We start from the raw sequence: 15801 nt of genomic DNA, 5'->3' as shown, positions 1-15801 counted from the left end.
TGTTCAGGGGCAGAACGACAGATTTGTACCTTGTCAGCTCGGGGGTTTGAACTAGTCCAACGCTCTAACCACTAGGCTAGTAGTAATTCCGACCACATTTTCGGGCTACACGAGGAATGGCCGGCGAAAGAGGCAGGAGAAGGAGCCCTGGCGAGATTAAGGGAAAACTGGCCACCTCTTCCCACCAATCTTTTGGCCAATAGATCATCTTGATAATAAGATGGATGACCTCCAATTGCGAATTTGCTTTCAATGGGACTGGTAACTACAATAGTCTCTGCTTTTCTGAAACATGGCTTTTGGACAGATGCCTCGCATGGTTATCCAACCCTAAATTCATTGGGACATGGATTCTACAAGCTGTCAAGAGTTTCACAGGGATGCTTGCCCATGTTGACTCCAATGCTTCCCCCAGTTGTCAAGTTGGCTGGATGTCCTTTGGGTGGTGGACCATTCATGATACACATGGGAAACTGTTGCCCGTGGAAAAACCCAGTAGAGTTGCGGTCACTTGAGACAAACCGGTGTGCCTGGCACATACTACCATACCCTGTTCAAAGGCACTTAAATATTTTGTCTTGCAGATTCACCAGCTGAATGGCACAAATACACGATCCATGTCTGTCTCAAGGCTTAAAAATCATTCTTTAACCTACCCTTCATCTACACTGATTTTCAAGTGGATTTAACAAGTTACATCAACAAGGGATCATAGCTTTCACCTGGTCACTCTCATGGAAAGAGCAGGTGTTAATGTTTTGTATATTCCTCAGGACAAGAAAAACAAGCTGTCACTGAACAAGCTGTACAAGACTATAAACAAGCAGGAAACCATGCACGCGGAGGCTGCTTTTCTGGTTGCTGCGGAATTCAAATCGACAGCATCATTAAGACGTGATGCCTCTACTTCCATCCACATGTCTCCTTCGTCACTAGTGGCGATAAAGTCCTAGACCACTGTTATTCTACCCGCAAGCATATAAGGCCTCCCTTTGGTAAATCAGATTGATTCTATCCTCCTAATTTTCTTTGAAAATGTTTGACATTTTTGCTAATTCCTTAAATGAAATACAGATCTAATTCACAAGTATTCACACCCCTGAGTTATTAATTTGTAGAAGCAGCTTTGGCAGCGATCACGGCCTTGTCATCTTGGGTATGTCTATCATCTTTGCATATCTGGATTTGGGGATTTTCTTCCTTTTTAATTTTTTTTTTTTGTTAAGTTTCCATGAGGCGGCGCACAATTCTCCCAGCGTCGTTCAAGTTAGGGGAGGGTTTGGCCGTCCGGAATTTTCTTGTCCCATTGCGCTCTAGCGGCGACTCCATATGGCAGGTCGGGCGCCTGCAAGCTGACTTCGGTTGCTAACTGGATGGTGCTTCCTCTGACATTGGAGCGGCTGGCTTACGGGTTAAGCGCACAGTGTCTTTGGTAGTGTTTCAGAGTATGCATGGCTCTCCACCTTCACCTTTCCTGAGTCCGTAGGGGAGTTGCAGCGATGGGACAAGACTAACTACCAATTGGATATCATGCAATTGTAGAGGAAAGGTTAAAAGTACCCAAAAAATTGAAATATCAAGCTCTGCTGTTCACCACTGCTCTTTCCATAGATTTTCCATGGGATTCAAGTCTGGGCCACTCCAGGGCTTCCACATACTTGTTCTGATGCTATTCCAACATTGCTTTTGCAGTATGCCACAATCTTTTGCCATATGATCTCAAGAGTCTTCCACGTGCCTTTCCCATAGAGCCCAGACTGGTGAAGTGCTGTAAACAATATTGTCCTTCTGGCAGGTTCCCCCATCTCAGCCAAGGACCTCTAGTTATGTCAGTGGTCATTGGGTTCCTGGTCATCTTCCTGACCAAGGTCCTTCGTGCCCGGTTGCTCATTTTTTGGGACGGCCAGCTTAAGACAGTCGAGGTAGTTCCATATTTTTCCATTTCCCAATGATTGAGAACAAGGTGCTCTTGGAGATGTTCAACACGGTTTCATACACTTCCACAGATCTACAGTGCCTTCAGACCGTATTCAGACCCCTTGACTTTTCCACATTTTTGTTATTTTACAGCATTATTCTAAAATTGCTGAGATTTTTTTTCTTTCATCCGTCTACACTTAAAAAAAAAAATGTTTTGCAAATGTATTTAAAAAGTGTGTGTGTGAAATGTGTGTGTAACCTTTTGCTATGAGACTTGAAATTGAGCTCTGGTGCATTCTGTTTCCATTGTTCATCCTTCAGCTGTTTCTACAACATGATTAGAGTCCACCTGTGGTAAATTACATTGATTGGACATGATTTGGAAAGGCACACACACCTGTCTATATAAGGTCCCATAGTTGACAGTGCATGTCAGAGCAAAAACCGAGCTGTGAGGTCGAAGGAATTGGTCTTAGATTTCCGAGACAGGATTGTGTCGAGGCACAGATCTGGGGAAGGGTAGCAACATTTTCTGCAGCATTGAAGGTCCCAAGAACATAGTGACCTCAATCATTCTTAAATGGAAGAAGTTTGGAACATCCAAGACTCTTACTAGAGCTGTCTGCCCGGCCAAACTGAACAATCAGGGGAGAAGGGTTTTAGTCAGTGAGGTGAGGTCACTCAGGCCTTTATGGTAGAGTGGCCAGACAGAAGACACTCCTCAGTTAAAGGCACATGACAGCCCGCTTGAAGTTTGCCAAAAGGCACCTAAAGGACACTGACCATGAGAAACAAGATTCTCTGGTCTAATGAAACCAATTTTGAACTTTTAATTAGGATCCCCACTAGCTGTTGCAAAAGCAGCTGCTATTCCTGGGGTCCACACAAACATGAAAAATAATACATAATATAGAACATCAATAGACAAGAACATCTCAAGGACAGAACTACATTAAAACAAATGTAAAGGCACACACAGCCTACATATTAATGCATACACACAAACTATCTAGATCAAATAGGGAAGAGGCGTTGTGCCGCGACGAGTTGCTTTCTGGTTTTTTTAAACCAGTTTTGCTCTTTTATTTGAGCAATATGAGACGGACATTCCATGCATACTTTCTTGAATTTGTTCTGGATTTGGGGACTGTGAAGAGACCCCTGGTGGGATTCGTGTGTGTCAGAGCTGTGTGTAAGTTGACTTTGCAAACAATTTTGGATGTTCAACACCTTGTTTCTTTATAAAAAATAATTGATGCAGTCAGTCTCTCTTCAACTCTAAGCCAAGAGAGACTGGCATGTATAGTATTTATATCAGCCCTCTGACAGCAACTAAGAGCAAAACATGCTGCTCTGTTCTGGCCTTTTGGCCTCAATCACTCTGCCTCCTTCCATATTTTCTTTATCTGTTTACATAGATATTGGGACCCCAGTGACGACTCCCCTCAACGTAGCATCAAATACCACTTTCCACTCCAACACTACTCTTGCTTACTACCTTGGCCCTCTTTATGCTTTCTTTACTAGACGCTCCACTGCTTTCTGTATCATGACGTCTCTTCTTCCTGTCTTTCCACTACCGACCATTCCAGTCCTTGACCCTCATCCTCTCGCTCCATACCCTCAGAACTGACACCCATATTGTTCGCATTTTTTACTTCACTACATTCTTAAAGAAAATAATGTACTGTTCACTCCATACTTTTTCCCTGACACCCAAAAGTACTCGTTACATTTTTACATGAAAATGGTCCATTTCACACACTTATCAAGCGAACATCCCTGGTCATCCCTACTACCTCTGATCTGGAGGACTCACTAAACAGATAACATCCCTGGTCATCCCTACTACCTCTGATCTGGAGGACTCACTAAACAGAGAACATCCCTGGTCATCCCTACAGCCTCTGATCTGGAGGACTCACTAAACAGAGAACATCCCTGGTCATCCCTACAGCCTCTGATCTGGAGGACTCACTAAACAGAGAACATCCCTGGTCATCCCTACTACCTCTGATCTGGAGGACTCACTAAACAGAGAACATCCCTGGTCATCCCTACAGCCTCTGATCTGGAGGACTCACTAAACAGATAACATCCCTGGTCATCCCTACTACCTCTGATCTGGAGGACTCACTAAACACAAATGCTTTGTTTGTAAATGTCACAAATGCACGGAGGCTTGTTATGCAATTAAACTGAACTTCAGATTAACATTTGCTAAACTATCCCATCCTCATCGCCAAATGTTACAAATGCAGGGAGGATTGTTGTGTAATTAATCTGAACTAGTGATGGGTCGTTCACAAACGAGTCGGCTCGTTGGGAGGTGAACGTTGGGAGCCGGCTCACATATCAGAAGAGGCAAATGTATTTATAATTATTATTTTTTTTTTTAGATGTGAATAATCAAAATATTTGAATGAATAGAATTAACTAATTCAAAGATCAATAATTTTTTTCTTTAAACAATATAGGCCTAAATGCTCAAGCGCACACATCTTATGTCTGCTCAGACTAACAGCCTCACCTGTTGTTCCTGTCAAACAGACACGCAGTATCAACCAATGAACCAAAGATCCGAGAGGGAGGACCGAGCCAACACACAGTCACACACTTAGCAGCCGATGAGAGAGAGGAAGGACAGCAGTGAAAACAACAGCTGGAAAATGAGTCTGAAGCACAGTAGCATTTGGATGCATTGTAATAATGCAGACAATGTTAGAGCACAGTGTAGAATTTACCAAAACAAAATCTCATATAAAGCCGGTTCTACGCACAACCTACACCGGCATATGTGAACTGTGCACCCAACTGTGAAGCTATCTGTAGCAGAGCTTCGAAAAACTGGCGGGCCTGCTAGTGATAGTGGTGGAGCCAGCACCTCCGCACGTGGAGATGTATCCACTCAGTCAAGCAGGCCTGCTCCGTGACCCACAGCATCGTAGTCTTCTATGGGCCAGTTTATGCCAAAGTCTATGTCTGTAGCAAAACAAGGCCAAATTGATATTTCACTGGCTAAAATGATAGCCACCGATTTCCAGCCATTTTCGATCGTGGAGGACAGAGGTTTTAGAAATTATAGCAATAGTCTAAATCCAATGTACACAATTCCAAGCAGGAAAATCCTTTCAAAATCACTTATTCCACAACTGTACAAGAGAACACAGGCTTCAGTGCGGGAAAGAGTCCAAAAAGCTACTGCAGTTTGTCTTACCACTGACTGCTGGACATCAAGAATAACCACTTCTTACATGTCAGTTACATGTCACTTCATTGAAGATTTTACGATGTCTAGCTGACTGCTTTGAGTTCAGCGACAGACACACCTTAGATAACTTGGCAGAGGAACTGTTGAGTGGCCAGAGAATGGCAAGTAGATGGAAAAGTGGTCTGTTGTGTTAGCAACAATGCAGCTAACATAACCAAAGCCAGGAAAATTTTTAAATTGACCCATCATCCATGTCTTGCCCACACAATCAACCTGATTGTAAGAGATGTTCTGAAGGAGATGAAGCCCACTGTGGACAAAGTGAAATCAGCTGTGGAATACTTCCACAGGAGCACAGTAGGTGCTGAAAAACTAAAGTCTACACAACACCAGATGGGGATGCCTGAGCTGAGGCCTAAACAAGACTGCACTACAAGGTGGAATTCAACATTTTATATGTTGAAGCGGTTTCTTGAGTCAAAGGATGCCATCATCTCTACCCTGGCCATTGTCAATGCACCTGTTGATGCTCTGACCCAAGAGGAATGGGAGGTGGTGGAGGAGGAGTCCTGGAACCCTTTGAGCAAGTTACTGTGGAGATCAGTGGAGAGAAGTACAGTAAGCAGTTATTACTACATCATTATTTAATCCAGTATTATATATGTATATGAGCAGTAGATGAGAATGCAGTGTCAGTAGACAAAACATGAAACTGAACTAATAAGTTACTGTCTTTTCAGCTATGTGACAGCCTCAAAAATGATACTCCTGTGTAAGGGTCTGCAGCGAATCACAGCCAGCCGCCAGAGTGAAGCAAGTTTAACTACAGGACATGTGACAGAGTTGATGGACACACTATGTTCATCAATGGACAGAAAGTTCCACAGAATGGAATATAATCACGTGCTATCAGAAACCGCTGCACTTGAAAGTTAGCCTTCAGTGATGCCAGAGCGATTGATGAGGCTCTTCAGAGAATAACCTCAGCAGCAGGGAGGGACAGCCCCAGCAGTCAGATGTCTCGGGCACCAGGAAGAAGAAAGAGCAGATGGAGCAGAAGCACCAGCAGTAGTGCCACAAACTTCTGCTGTTTGGATGCTGTTTGACGAGAGAGCAACTGGGATGCAGCACGAAGGAATCCCTCAGCAGATGTCATAATGGAGGTCTGATCCTATTTAGAGGAGCCCCTCCTCCAAAGATCTGCAGATCTTCTGAGCTGGTGGGAGAACAAGGCCTCTGTCTACCCACGGCTTACTAAAGTCATGACAGGGAGAGACTGCATAGTGGCCACGTCTGTTCCCTTTGAGAGGGTCTTCTCGAAAACGGGACAAATAATTCCCGAGAGAAACCGCATCAACCCCTCAAAAGGGAGGCAGCTTGCATTTCTGAATGCAAATCTCTCATAAAAGCTAAATATGGTCAGCATTGCTGTGTGCTGTTGGTTATAACATGGCAATAAAGAAGAGAGAGAAAAGAGGGACCAGTTTAATGTTTTAACTGGGATGTTGCCGTTTTGCACATTGTTATTTATTTTTCTTTGATGTGGTGCAATATTCTCTTATGCTGTTCAGATTGTATTCGTTTTGAATTGTTACATTTATATGCACTTTGTTTATATACATTAAAAAGTTGTACTTTAAATACAAATGTTTAATAGCATTTTTAAATACATTGTGGTTAAGGTAGAGTATGATTTCATTTAATAAGAATCGTTTTAACACCAATCATAGTCAAACTAACTGTCTTCACTACATACAAAACTCACGCCTCGGTTCACGCACCGTGCTGATACATTCTTAAAGCAACAGTATTCAATACTTAACTGAGCTGCGACAACATATTACTGAACAAAACAGTAAATTATGAGTGTTGGTGTGCCCCAGTCTATCCGTCAATAAAACTAACTGTGCCATCTCGTTTGAAAAGATTCACTTTTACTTTTGATAAAGATTATTTTAGCAATTACATTTACTTTTGATACTTAAATATATTTCAAACCAAATACTTTCAGACTCTTACTCAAGTAGAATTTTACTGATTGAATTTCACTTTGAGTCATTTTCTATTAAGGTATCTTTACTTTTACTCAAGTATGACAATTTATTACTTTTTCCACCACTGCCAGCACACCTGTTGCTTCACAGACTTTTTCTCAATTTCGTCCGCGCTACTCGCCGCCATTTCCCATAAACTTGACGCATTTCTGCAATAGTGTAACAAGATTCAACGAAATCAAACAACTCTCACTTGTAGTCAAACAATCAGTCTCATTAGCTTCTAGACTCCTCCTTACACAGTTTAACCGAGAACGTGTCTCTCTAAGTCATGTCCAAACAATTGAATTGGCTGATAGGTGCACTCCAATCAAGTTGTAGTGACATCTCAATGATGATCAAAGGAAATTGGATGCACCTGAGCTCAATTTGGAGTGTCATAGCAAAGGATGTGAATACTTGTAAATTAAATATTTATATTTAATTTTCAATATGTTTGCAAACATTTCTAAAATAATGTTTTCATTTTCATTATGGGGTATTGTGTGTGTAGATGGGTGAGAGAAAAACATATATTTAATGAATGCAGGCTGTAACAACAAAATGAGTAAGCCAATTGGTGGGAATACTTTCTCGTGTTTATGTTCCACTGTAATTTATAGTATATTTTTACTACGAATATATTAATTACTGCGGGCAAGAAAGGCGTTTCACTACTTCTGCACGTGACAATATTTTTAAAGTTGAGTCGCGGTCGCTTACTAAGACACACTGCGACTGCGCAGAAGATTCAAAACCGGATGTGTGATCAACTATTCGATTTGTCTCCGCTTCTTTTCTACAAAATAGCAAAGATGTCTGGCTCATCAAATCTCGTTGCGATGAAGAAAGTTGTTCAGCAGCTGCGTTTTGAAGCGAGCATCAACAGAGTGAAGGTAATGTATTTCACACTCAAACATACTTGATAAACCTGTTCAGGGAAACTAGTCAGCTAGTATCAGTATCTAGCTAACAGTGGCTAATAGCTAGCTAAGGGCGTGGAATATAGGCACAGAAATGGTGATCTTGCGATAACACAATATTTTGCTTAATAGTCTCTAATGGAATTGGAATTGTCGGTCATTATTGAGTGTGGCCTACCGCCCTATGATCATTCATAGCCTAATTTAAGGATCTGTGTTCACATCCATTCAAGGGGGAAAGTTGTAGGAGTCTTAAAGCTATCAATGAGTGCAATGTTACCCGTTGCAACAGGTCGTTTTTTTGTTCACAACTATATTCCTGTATTATGGTTTCTGTTCAGGTGTCCCAGGCAGCAGCAGACCTTCAGCAGTTCTGCATGCAGAATGCCCTCCAGGACCCCCTACTCACTGGGGTCTCCTCCAGCACCAACCCCTTCAGACCACAGAAGGTGTGCTCCTTCTTGTGAGACAGACCCATAGGACAGACAAACCACAGCATTATTTGGTGAGTCTCCCCTTGTGTCAAAACAAAAATGTGCTCTTCTGGTTGTCTATGTAGTCCTTCATTGGCCTGAAATCCAAACAGAATCAGTGTGGATTGCAGACTGGTATTTGGTTGCAATGCAGAGAAATTCAAGATACATGCATGTGCTTATCTCACTCTGTTCCTGTCTTGCAGGCCTTTGTTTTGATGCTACAGGGAAAAAGTTGACCTCAACACTGCTATTCATTTCCCATGGCATTCCACTGCCACAGAATCTCATGAAGTGTAGAATAACGTGTCAGAAATCATGTAAGGAAGACTTGCCATCTATTTTCAGCAAACCACCTTAGAGGAAATTATTACAGGTTTATTTTTTATGGCACAGGATGGTTTTCAAGTAAATTATTGTGCCTTTTTCTATTTTATTCATCATTGTTCTTGACTTTTTGTATTTAGAAATTAAAACATTATTCTTTCTCTACATGATTGTTTGCTAATCGTTTTTTGGTCCGACTGATAGTGGTATCTCAAATCATTAAAGATGCAAGTAGTTTATTTCATAACAGAATGCAAACAGAGCACCTTAACAATACAAAAGGGAAAGACTACTACTTTTAATTAAACATCCATATCAATAAAAAAAGCCACCATTTTAAGATGACAGAATATGGTAAATAAGGAAATCAAAGAACACTTATTAACCTATATTCCCCACCCCCAAGTGCTTAAATATGCAGTCTGGGATCTTATGCACAAATTCGTAACTACACAAAATGGGGACCCATTTTGGCTTGTTAGCACCACTTGTAAGCACCACTTTCAAAACTACAGGCTGAAATTATACAGAGTTCCCAGAGCATCACTTTAAATAGATCATTGATGTACATGATGCTTAAAGATACTGATTTGATCATCTAATATTCATAGTGGCTCATTAGGGAAAAAATTCAGTGATGGAGGAGCAGTAATTCTAAGACTGCTTCAAACACATTTCCTCAAATTAATTACCATGCATTTTTTTCTGAAATCAAAACCGTGTTCAAAAGTTTGTATATAATGAAAATATCAAGACAAGGTTAGGACATTTATCAGCAGGTCAGACATCTAGTGCACTTTTGCGTCCATCTGAAAAGGACTGTCTCCTAAATTAACCAATTCTGTTGAATCCGCTTCAGTAGCATGCTTGATTAGAATATTTTGAAACAAACTTAGAAAAAAAAAAAAAACCTGTACAGTGTACTTTAAGACCTGTAAAATAATTGTATTCAAATAAAGGAATAAAGTCCTTACTTTCATAAACCAATATCACTCAGTTAACTAAAAACCGTATGATCACTGCCATGTCTTTTGTAAATTAATTTCACGGCGTAAACCATTTGGCATCGGTCATCACTTCAAGTAAAAGTACATTGACATTGCATAAGGATGCAAATACGTTTTCTAAGCACCATCTTCTGTCCATAAACGTCTTCAGCCTGGTCTGTCCGTCCAGCCTCTCAACCCTCCTCCATAGATGACTGTCCTGTTGCACATGGAAGAGCATGGGGTGATGCTATGATGCATTAGCATTACTCTTCAGATGCTGGGTCTGGAGTGGCTTCACATGGTACTCGTAGATCTTCAGTGCTGGCCCCAGTTTGATGGACAGGCCTGTCAGGACATCGTTCCGCGTCATCAGAAGCAAAGACTTTCCATCGATTTCCTACGAAAAGAAGGGATTGGGTAGCTCTGACCCGTGAGAAGGAGAAGAATGTGCAACTTGCAAGGTTAGTAATTATGTTCTGTTAATTTACCTGGTCCTGGAAAGCAGTAGCCTGCTCTTCAAATCCTGCAGCTTTGAAATAGTTAACGACATCAGTAACCGCCCAGTCAGCAGGATCCGGCAGCTGTCCATTCTCCACCTTACTAGAAAAACAGAACAGAGAGGACAGCATAATGGGTTTGGGATAAGGCAGAAGGCCATCAATCTTATCCATCATCTATAGCCTCCGAAGGAAGACTACCCTCTAAACTTACGGCTTGGCTTCCACTGATCCATTGGTTTTGTTCTCCATTCCAGCTAGTAAAATAAAAAAGAAAAGTTAGATTTGTAGAAAAGAGAACAAGAATCTAATCCAGAACTAGATTGGGTTTACTAAATAAACCCAAGGTCTGTCATGAACTGAATACATTCACTTACTTGCATGAAGTTTGTTCAATATAATATGATGTGTTGAGAGGTTATCTGGAAATGGATCATTTGGGTTTCTGAAACCAACTACAGAGCATCTGATGTACTGAGTGTTGAATAGAGAAGCCAGAGTTGATTTGGAACAAAAAAATTAAATGATGCAATACTGACATGCATGAGTACACAGTTGCTAAGCGATGTGGAGAATATGATACTGTTGAAATAGTAGGGTAAAAATGCATTGACCAGAATGTGCTTTTTGGGCATCATTAAATGCACTGTCTTCATTGGATGATGGATATGGGCCATAAAGGGTATACATAACAAACGTGGAGGATATGATCATCCCATCACAGTAGTGGGCACACTGGAATACAAAGAGAGGTATGTGGGTTTATTAGTTGTGGATTCTGCTCTGATCCAAAAGCCAAGGAACTCGTTGTGCTCGGATGGGTCAATTTCAAAGACAGAGGAGCCATTTAAAGTCCCCTTATCTGCATTCTTAGAACTTCCCTATTCAATGAACATCTTCTACATGACCATGTGGTTTTATCATGAGCCGAATAGTCCAGAATTTACCCAAAGGCAATCTGTCTGTATTTGTGAAGCATTGTATATAGTTCCGTATTAGCTACCAATCTACCAGACCTACAGTCTTGGATTTTCAGCAGGTTATCTTTGGATGGACAATTTCCACCAGAAACTTCACTCTCACAGTTCTAACTTTAGACACTGCATTTCATTCAGGACCTATGCACATCAGTGGAAAGAAAGATCGCGGATCGTGATGATATTGTGGACAATATTACAATGTAACATAAATCAGATGCAGCATGAAATATGGAGTAATTAATTACAATCTTGGAATAAGGAAAGCGCAATTCAGGCTACTTTATCTATTACTATAGCTTGATACCTTAAATTATATTATTGACACCATGAGCATTTCTTATTGACTTAAAAAAATCTCATCTAACATGTTCTACGTTTTGTCAATAAGTATGTCTTGCTAATGCAGGGTTTACCAAACTCGGTGCACGTTATGCACAGCTGATTAAAAATAATCAACTAATCATCTAGCTTTGATTATTTGAATTAACTGTGTAGTGCTAGGGCAAAAAACAAAACGTGCACCCCTTGGGGTCCCGAGGACCGAGTTCGGGAATCGCTGCGCTAACGTGTTCTGCTTCAGTCTATATTTGACACTTACCTTTTTATTGTTTATTAGTTGGCTTCGTTGATAGTTCTTCTGACAGCGTAAATGAATATCCTGTTTATTCACGAATGTATGCCTGGCGCTGCGCAGTTTATTCGATCTATAAACCACCTAAACTCCTCAAACTAATTCAATTATTCTGTTCTAATGCTGAAAGGATCTGCGAGTTGTCATGCGCCGCCTAGACAATACGCTCGTGAACAGCCGCAACATTCTCGAACCTGACTGGCCAGTTCACCATAGGCAAAGGCGGAAATAGGAAGAGGGATTATGCGGTCGTAAACACTGATCTAAAGTCAGTTTATTTGATTTATTCTCCAAGTGGTAAATTAGGATTGTGGTATGATAAACTGATGTAAGATCTGCTTTAGAGACATCATCTGATTGATTGAATGAATTGATCATGTGAGAACGGCCAGGGCCAGTTGCTGTGGAAACGTGAATGGAGTCAACTCGTTTCGTGATGGAAGAAATTCAACAAAGAAAAAGTAAGAGGGGAAGAAAACATTAGATAGTGAGCTAGCTATTTTACCGGCAATACCTCTTTTGGTGAAATAGCTGGCTTCCAAGTTTATTTCGATCATTTTGTCCCGTTTACAGTGAAAAAGTTATCGCTACGTTAGCTAGCTATCTAGCGTTAGTTGACTTGAAAACAATTAAAAGAGAGGCAGTATTTTTCGTGTTTGCTTAGTTATAGTAATTGGCTAAATGCTTAAAAGTTGTCTGCAAATACACATCTGCGACATGTTTGCATGACAAGTGATATCTGCTAGTATGCATTATGTAATCACGATCTATTATATAACTTCTTGTTGCATGCATCTGCTCCTGTTTTCTTGCAAGTGTCCCATAACCATGGGCTAGAGCTGAATCTTCGCCATCTTTAAACCAGAGGGCCAGTCAGTGGATGGTTCAGGAGGACAGCGCCTAGCCTGGCCACCCCAGCCACATGATGCTCCAACAGGCAGGCTCAGTGCAGCTTCTCTGCCTCACTGCCAACAGTGGGGTTCCTCTCTTCACCCGGGGGGCCTCTAAGCAACTCCCCTTCTCCATCATCGGCTCCCTGAACGGTGTGCACATGTTCGGAGCGGGCCAGGGGGTGGTGCTGGCTGGCTGTGAGACTGATCGCGGAGGCCGGATGGTGTGGAGGGTATTTCAGGACAGCGTGATGCTCATAGCGGTGAGCAGCGGTGGGCAGGCCCAGCAGGAAGGTGGTGGTGCAGGGGAAGAAGACCTCCACCTGCGGCGCCTGCTGGAGAACGTGTGGAACTGCATGGTGCTGGTTCTGGGGCAGGATGAGCTGGCCAGCTTGAGGAACGTGGAACGGCTGAAGAGGGACCTGCGCTCCTGCTACCGCCTCATCGACCAGCTCCTGGAGGGGGGACAGGGACAGGAGGGCATTATGGGGGACCTGACGCATTGCGCGGACTGCCTGCTGCCCCCCAACGCCACCCTGCTTCAGGAGGGCCTAGACGGCTTTACCCAGGCAGCAGATAGCGAGTTTGGCTGCCTGATGGTCCACGGACGGATAGCCGCTGCCACGGAAAAATGGTGGCGTCTGGCGCCGCAGGAAGTGGTTCTCCTATCCTTTCTGACCCGCTCTCTCTCCCTCTCAGGCTCTGCGTCCTGTGACACCCCTGTCTTCCTGCCCCAGGGCAGCCCCACCGTGGCACACCGCCTGCTCCGCTTCCAGCTGCTTCCAGGAGTGGATGTGTGCGTGCTGTGCGGCCCCAGTCCCACCCTGCACAGGGCTGAGAGAGAGCTGGTGGGTTGTTTCTGGTCTCCTCTACTGGAGGCCCTGAGAGGCAGCCTGGCCGTGGGGGAGCGCTGCCTGCCAGGCTCTGTGACCCTCCGCCCTGATGTCCTGGCTCTGCTGCTCATCAACAGAGAGTCCCGTCGCTCTGTCTCCTGTGTGAAAGCCATCATTACTAACCCCAACCATCCTCCCAGTAACCATCCTCTGCCCTCCAAGGCACGCTGCTGGGAGCTGCTCAGGCTCTTCTACACTTTCACCACCACTCGCTACTTTCCTCTCGAGGAGACCCCGGCCCAACGTGGGGACTCCCTCCGGGAGGACTTTGCCCTGGGCTTCTCCCACCAGCCGCTGCAGTGCTACCTAGTGACTGAGGAGTGTAAGTGTTTTAGCCTGCAGACTGCCCAACATCAGCTCTACCTGCTCACCCCTCTCTCAGTGCCTACCTTCGCCCTAAGCTCCGTGGCTACACAGACCCTCTCCGCCATCACTTTAGCCACAGGATTTTAGGCCATCTTTTATAATGGACATGGGCACATTGCTGTGAAACCTAGGGATAGCATTACACTGTTCGCTATATGTACCACTTTCATCATAGACAACCATTATGGAGCAAGGAATGATCCTTTTACCTCAATTTGATACTCCAGAATATTCGTGTGTGTGTATATACAGTATATCACAAAAGTGAGTACACCCCTCACATTTTTGTAAATATTTGAGTATATCTTTTCATGTGACAAAACTGAAGAATTGATACTTTGCTACAATGTAAAGTAGTGAGTGTACAGCTTGTATAACAGTGTAAATTTGCTGTCCCCTCAAAATAACTCAACACACAGCCATTAATGTCTAAACCGCTGGCAACAAAAATGAGTACACCCCTAAGTGAAAATGTCCAAATTGGGTGCAATTAGCCATTTTCCCTCCCCGGTGTCATGTGACTCATTAGTGTTACAAGGTCTCAGGTGTGAATGAGGAGCAGGTGTGTTAAAATTTGCTGTCATCGCTCTCACACTCCCTCATACTGACTGGTCGTACATTGTAGCAAAGTGTCATTTCTTCAGTGTTGTCACATGAAAAGATATACTCAAATATTTACAAAAATGTGAGGAGTGTACTCACTTTTGTGATATACTGTGTTATATATATATATATATATATATATATATATATATATATCACACTTGATGGTTTTAGTAACTGCACTTGAAGAAACTTTCAAAGTTCTTGACATTTTCCGGATTGACTGACCTTCGTGTCTTAAAGTAATGATGGACAGTCATTTCTCTTTGCTTATTTGAGCTGTTATTGCCATAATATGGACTAGATATTTGACCAAATAGGGTTATCTTCTGTATACCACCGCTGTTTAACACTTTTTTTTGGTTACTATATGAGTCTGTTATTTCATAGTTTTGATGTATTCACTATTATTCTACAATGTAGAAAATAGTAAAAATAAAGAAAAATCTTCTCACTTTTGAATGCTGGTGGTGCTTTCACTCTAGTGGTAGCATGAGACGGAGTCTACAACCCACACAAGTGGCTCAAGTAGTGCAGCTCATCCAGGATGTCACATCAATGCGAGTTGTGGCAAGAAGGTTTGCTGTGTCTGTCAGCTTAGTGTCCAGAGCATGGAGGCACTACCAGGAGACAGGCCAGTACCTCAGGAGATGTGGAGGAGGCCGTAGGAGGGCAACAACCCAGCAGCAGCACTGCTACCTCCGCCTTTGTGCAAGGAGGAGCACTGCCAGAGCCCTGCAAAATGACCTCCAGCAGGCCACAAATGTGCATGTGTCTGCTCAAATGGTCAGAAACAGACTCCATGAGGGTGGTATGAGGGCCCGTCGTCCACAGGTGGGGGTTGTGCTTACAGCCCAACACCGTGCAGGACGTTTGGCATTTGCCAGAGAACACCAAGATTGGCAAATTCTCCACTGGCGCCCTGTGCTCTTCACAGATGAAAGCAGGTTCACATTGAGCACATGTGACAGACGTGACAGAGTCTGGAGACGCCGTGGAGAACGTTCTGCTGCCTGCCACATCCTCCAGCATGACCGGTTTGGTGGTGGGTCACTCATGGTGTAG

At 43.0% G+C, this 15801-nt stretch overlaps 3 protein-coding genes across 4 annotated transcripts; 2 read left to right on the top strand and 1 right to left on the bottom strand.

Moving 5' to 3' along the window:
• Positions 1–7909: 7909 nt before the first annotated feature.
• On the top strand, positions 7910–9050 carry gbg5 (Guanine nucleotide-binding protein GI/GS/GO gamma-5 subunit). The gene is given in 3 exon segments (NM_001160699.2): positions 7910–8060; positions 8429–8592; positions 8767–9050. Coding segments are annotated over 2 exon segments (261 nt in total). The 5' UTR covers positions 7910–7925; the 3' UTR covers positions 8555–8592; positions 8767–9050.
• Positions 9051–9106: 56 nt separating this feature from the next.
• On the bottom strand, positions 9107–12159 carry LOC110530516 (sterile alpha motif domain-containing protein 13). 2 transcript variants are annotated; one of them, XM_021613669.3, is made up of 5 exons: positions 11952–12007; positions 10751–10847; positions 10588–10630; positions 10365–10476; positions 9107–10273 (listed from the first exon to the last, which is right to left on the bottom strand). In XM_021613669.3, the coding sequence occupies exons 3-5, from the start codon at positions 10623–10625 to the stop codon at positions 10124–10126; spliced, it is 300 nt and encodes a 99-aa protein (XP_021469344.1). In that variant the 5' UTR covers positions 10626–10630; positions 10751–10847; positions 11952–12007; the 3' UTR covers positions 9107–10123. The 2 variants fall into 2 exon arrangements, with proteins under 2 accessions (XP_021469344.1, XP_021469342.1); XM_021613667.3 differs by lacking the exon at positions 10751–10847 and having other exon boundaries at positions 11952–12159.
• Positions 12160–12174: 15 nt separating this feature from the next.
• Positions 12175–15190, top strand: fuz (fuzzy planar cell polarity protein). Its single transcript, XM_021613666.3, has 2 exons — positions 12175–12445; positions 12801–15190. Exon 2 carries the CDS (start codon positions 12907–12909, stop codon positions 14218–14220), a length of 1314 nt encoding a protein of 437 aa, XP_021469341.3. The 5' UTR covers positions 12175–12445; positions 12801–12906; the 3' UTR covers positions 14221–15190.
• The last annotated feature ends 611 nt before the right edge of the window (positions 15191–15801 follow it).

Source organism: Oncorhynchus mykiss, chromosome 8 (genome assembly GCF_057628025.1).
Source record: "Oncorhynchus mykiss isolate SJ-2025 chromosome 8, ASM5762802v1, whole genome shotgun sequence".
NCBI classification, from domain to species: Eukaryota; Metazoa; Chordata; class Actinopteri; order Salmoniformes; family Salmonidae; genus Oncorhynchus; species Oncorhynchus mykiss.
This window is presented reverse-complemented; position numbering and strand designations above follow the sequence as displayed.

What these genes read in the sequence shown, in the direction of transcription:
- LOC110530516 (XM_021613667.3), bottom strand. Translation starts at nt 10,625, where the DNA reads ATGGAGAACAAAACCAATGGATCAGTGGAAGCCAAGCC. An exon ending in GGATCAGTGGAAGCCAAGCC is followed by an intron (nt 10,477 to 10,587) that starts GTAAGTTTAGAG and finishes CTGTTTTTCTAG; the next exon opens with TAAGGTGGAGAATGGACAGC. An exon ending in CTACTGCTTTCCAGGACCAG is followed by an intron (nt 10,274 to 10,364) that starts GTAAATTAACAG and finishes TTCTTTTCGTAG; the next exon opens with GAAATCGATGGAAAGTCTTT.
- fuz (XM_021613666.3), top strand. Translation starts at nt 12,907, where the DNA reads ATGATGCTCCAACAGGCAGGCTCAGTGCAGCTTCTCTGCCTCACTGCC.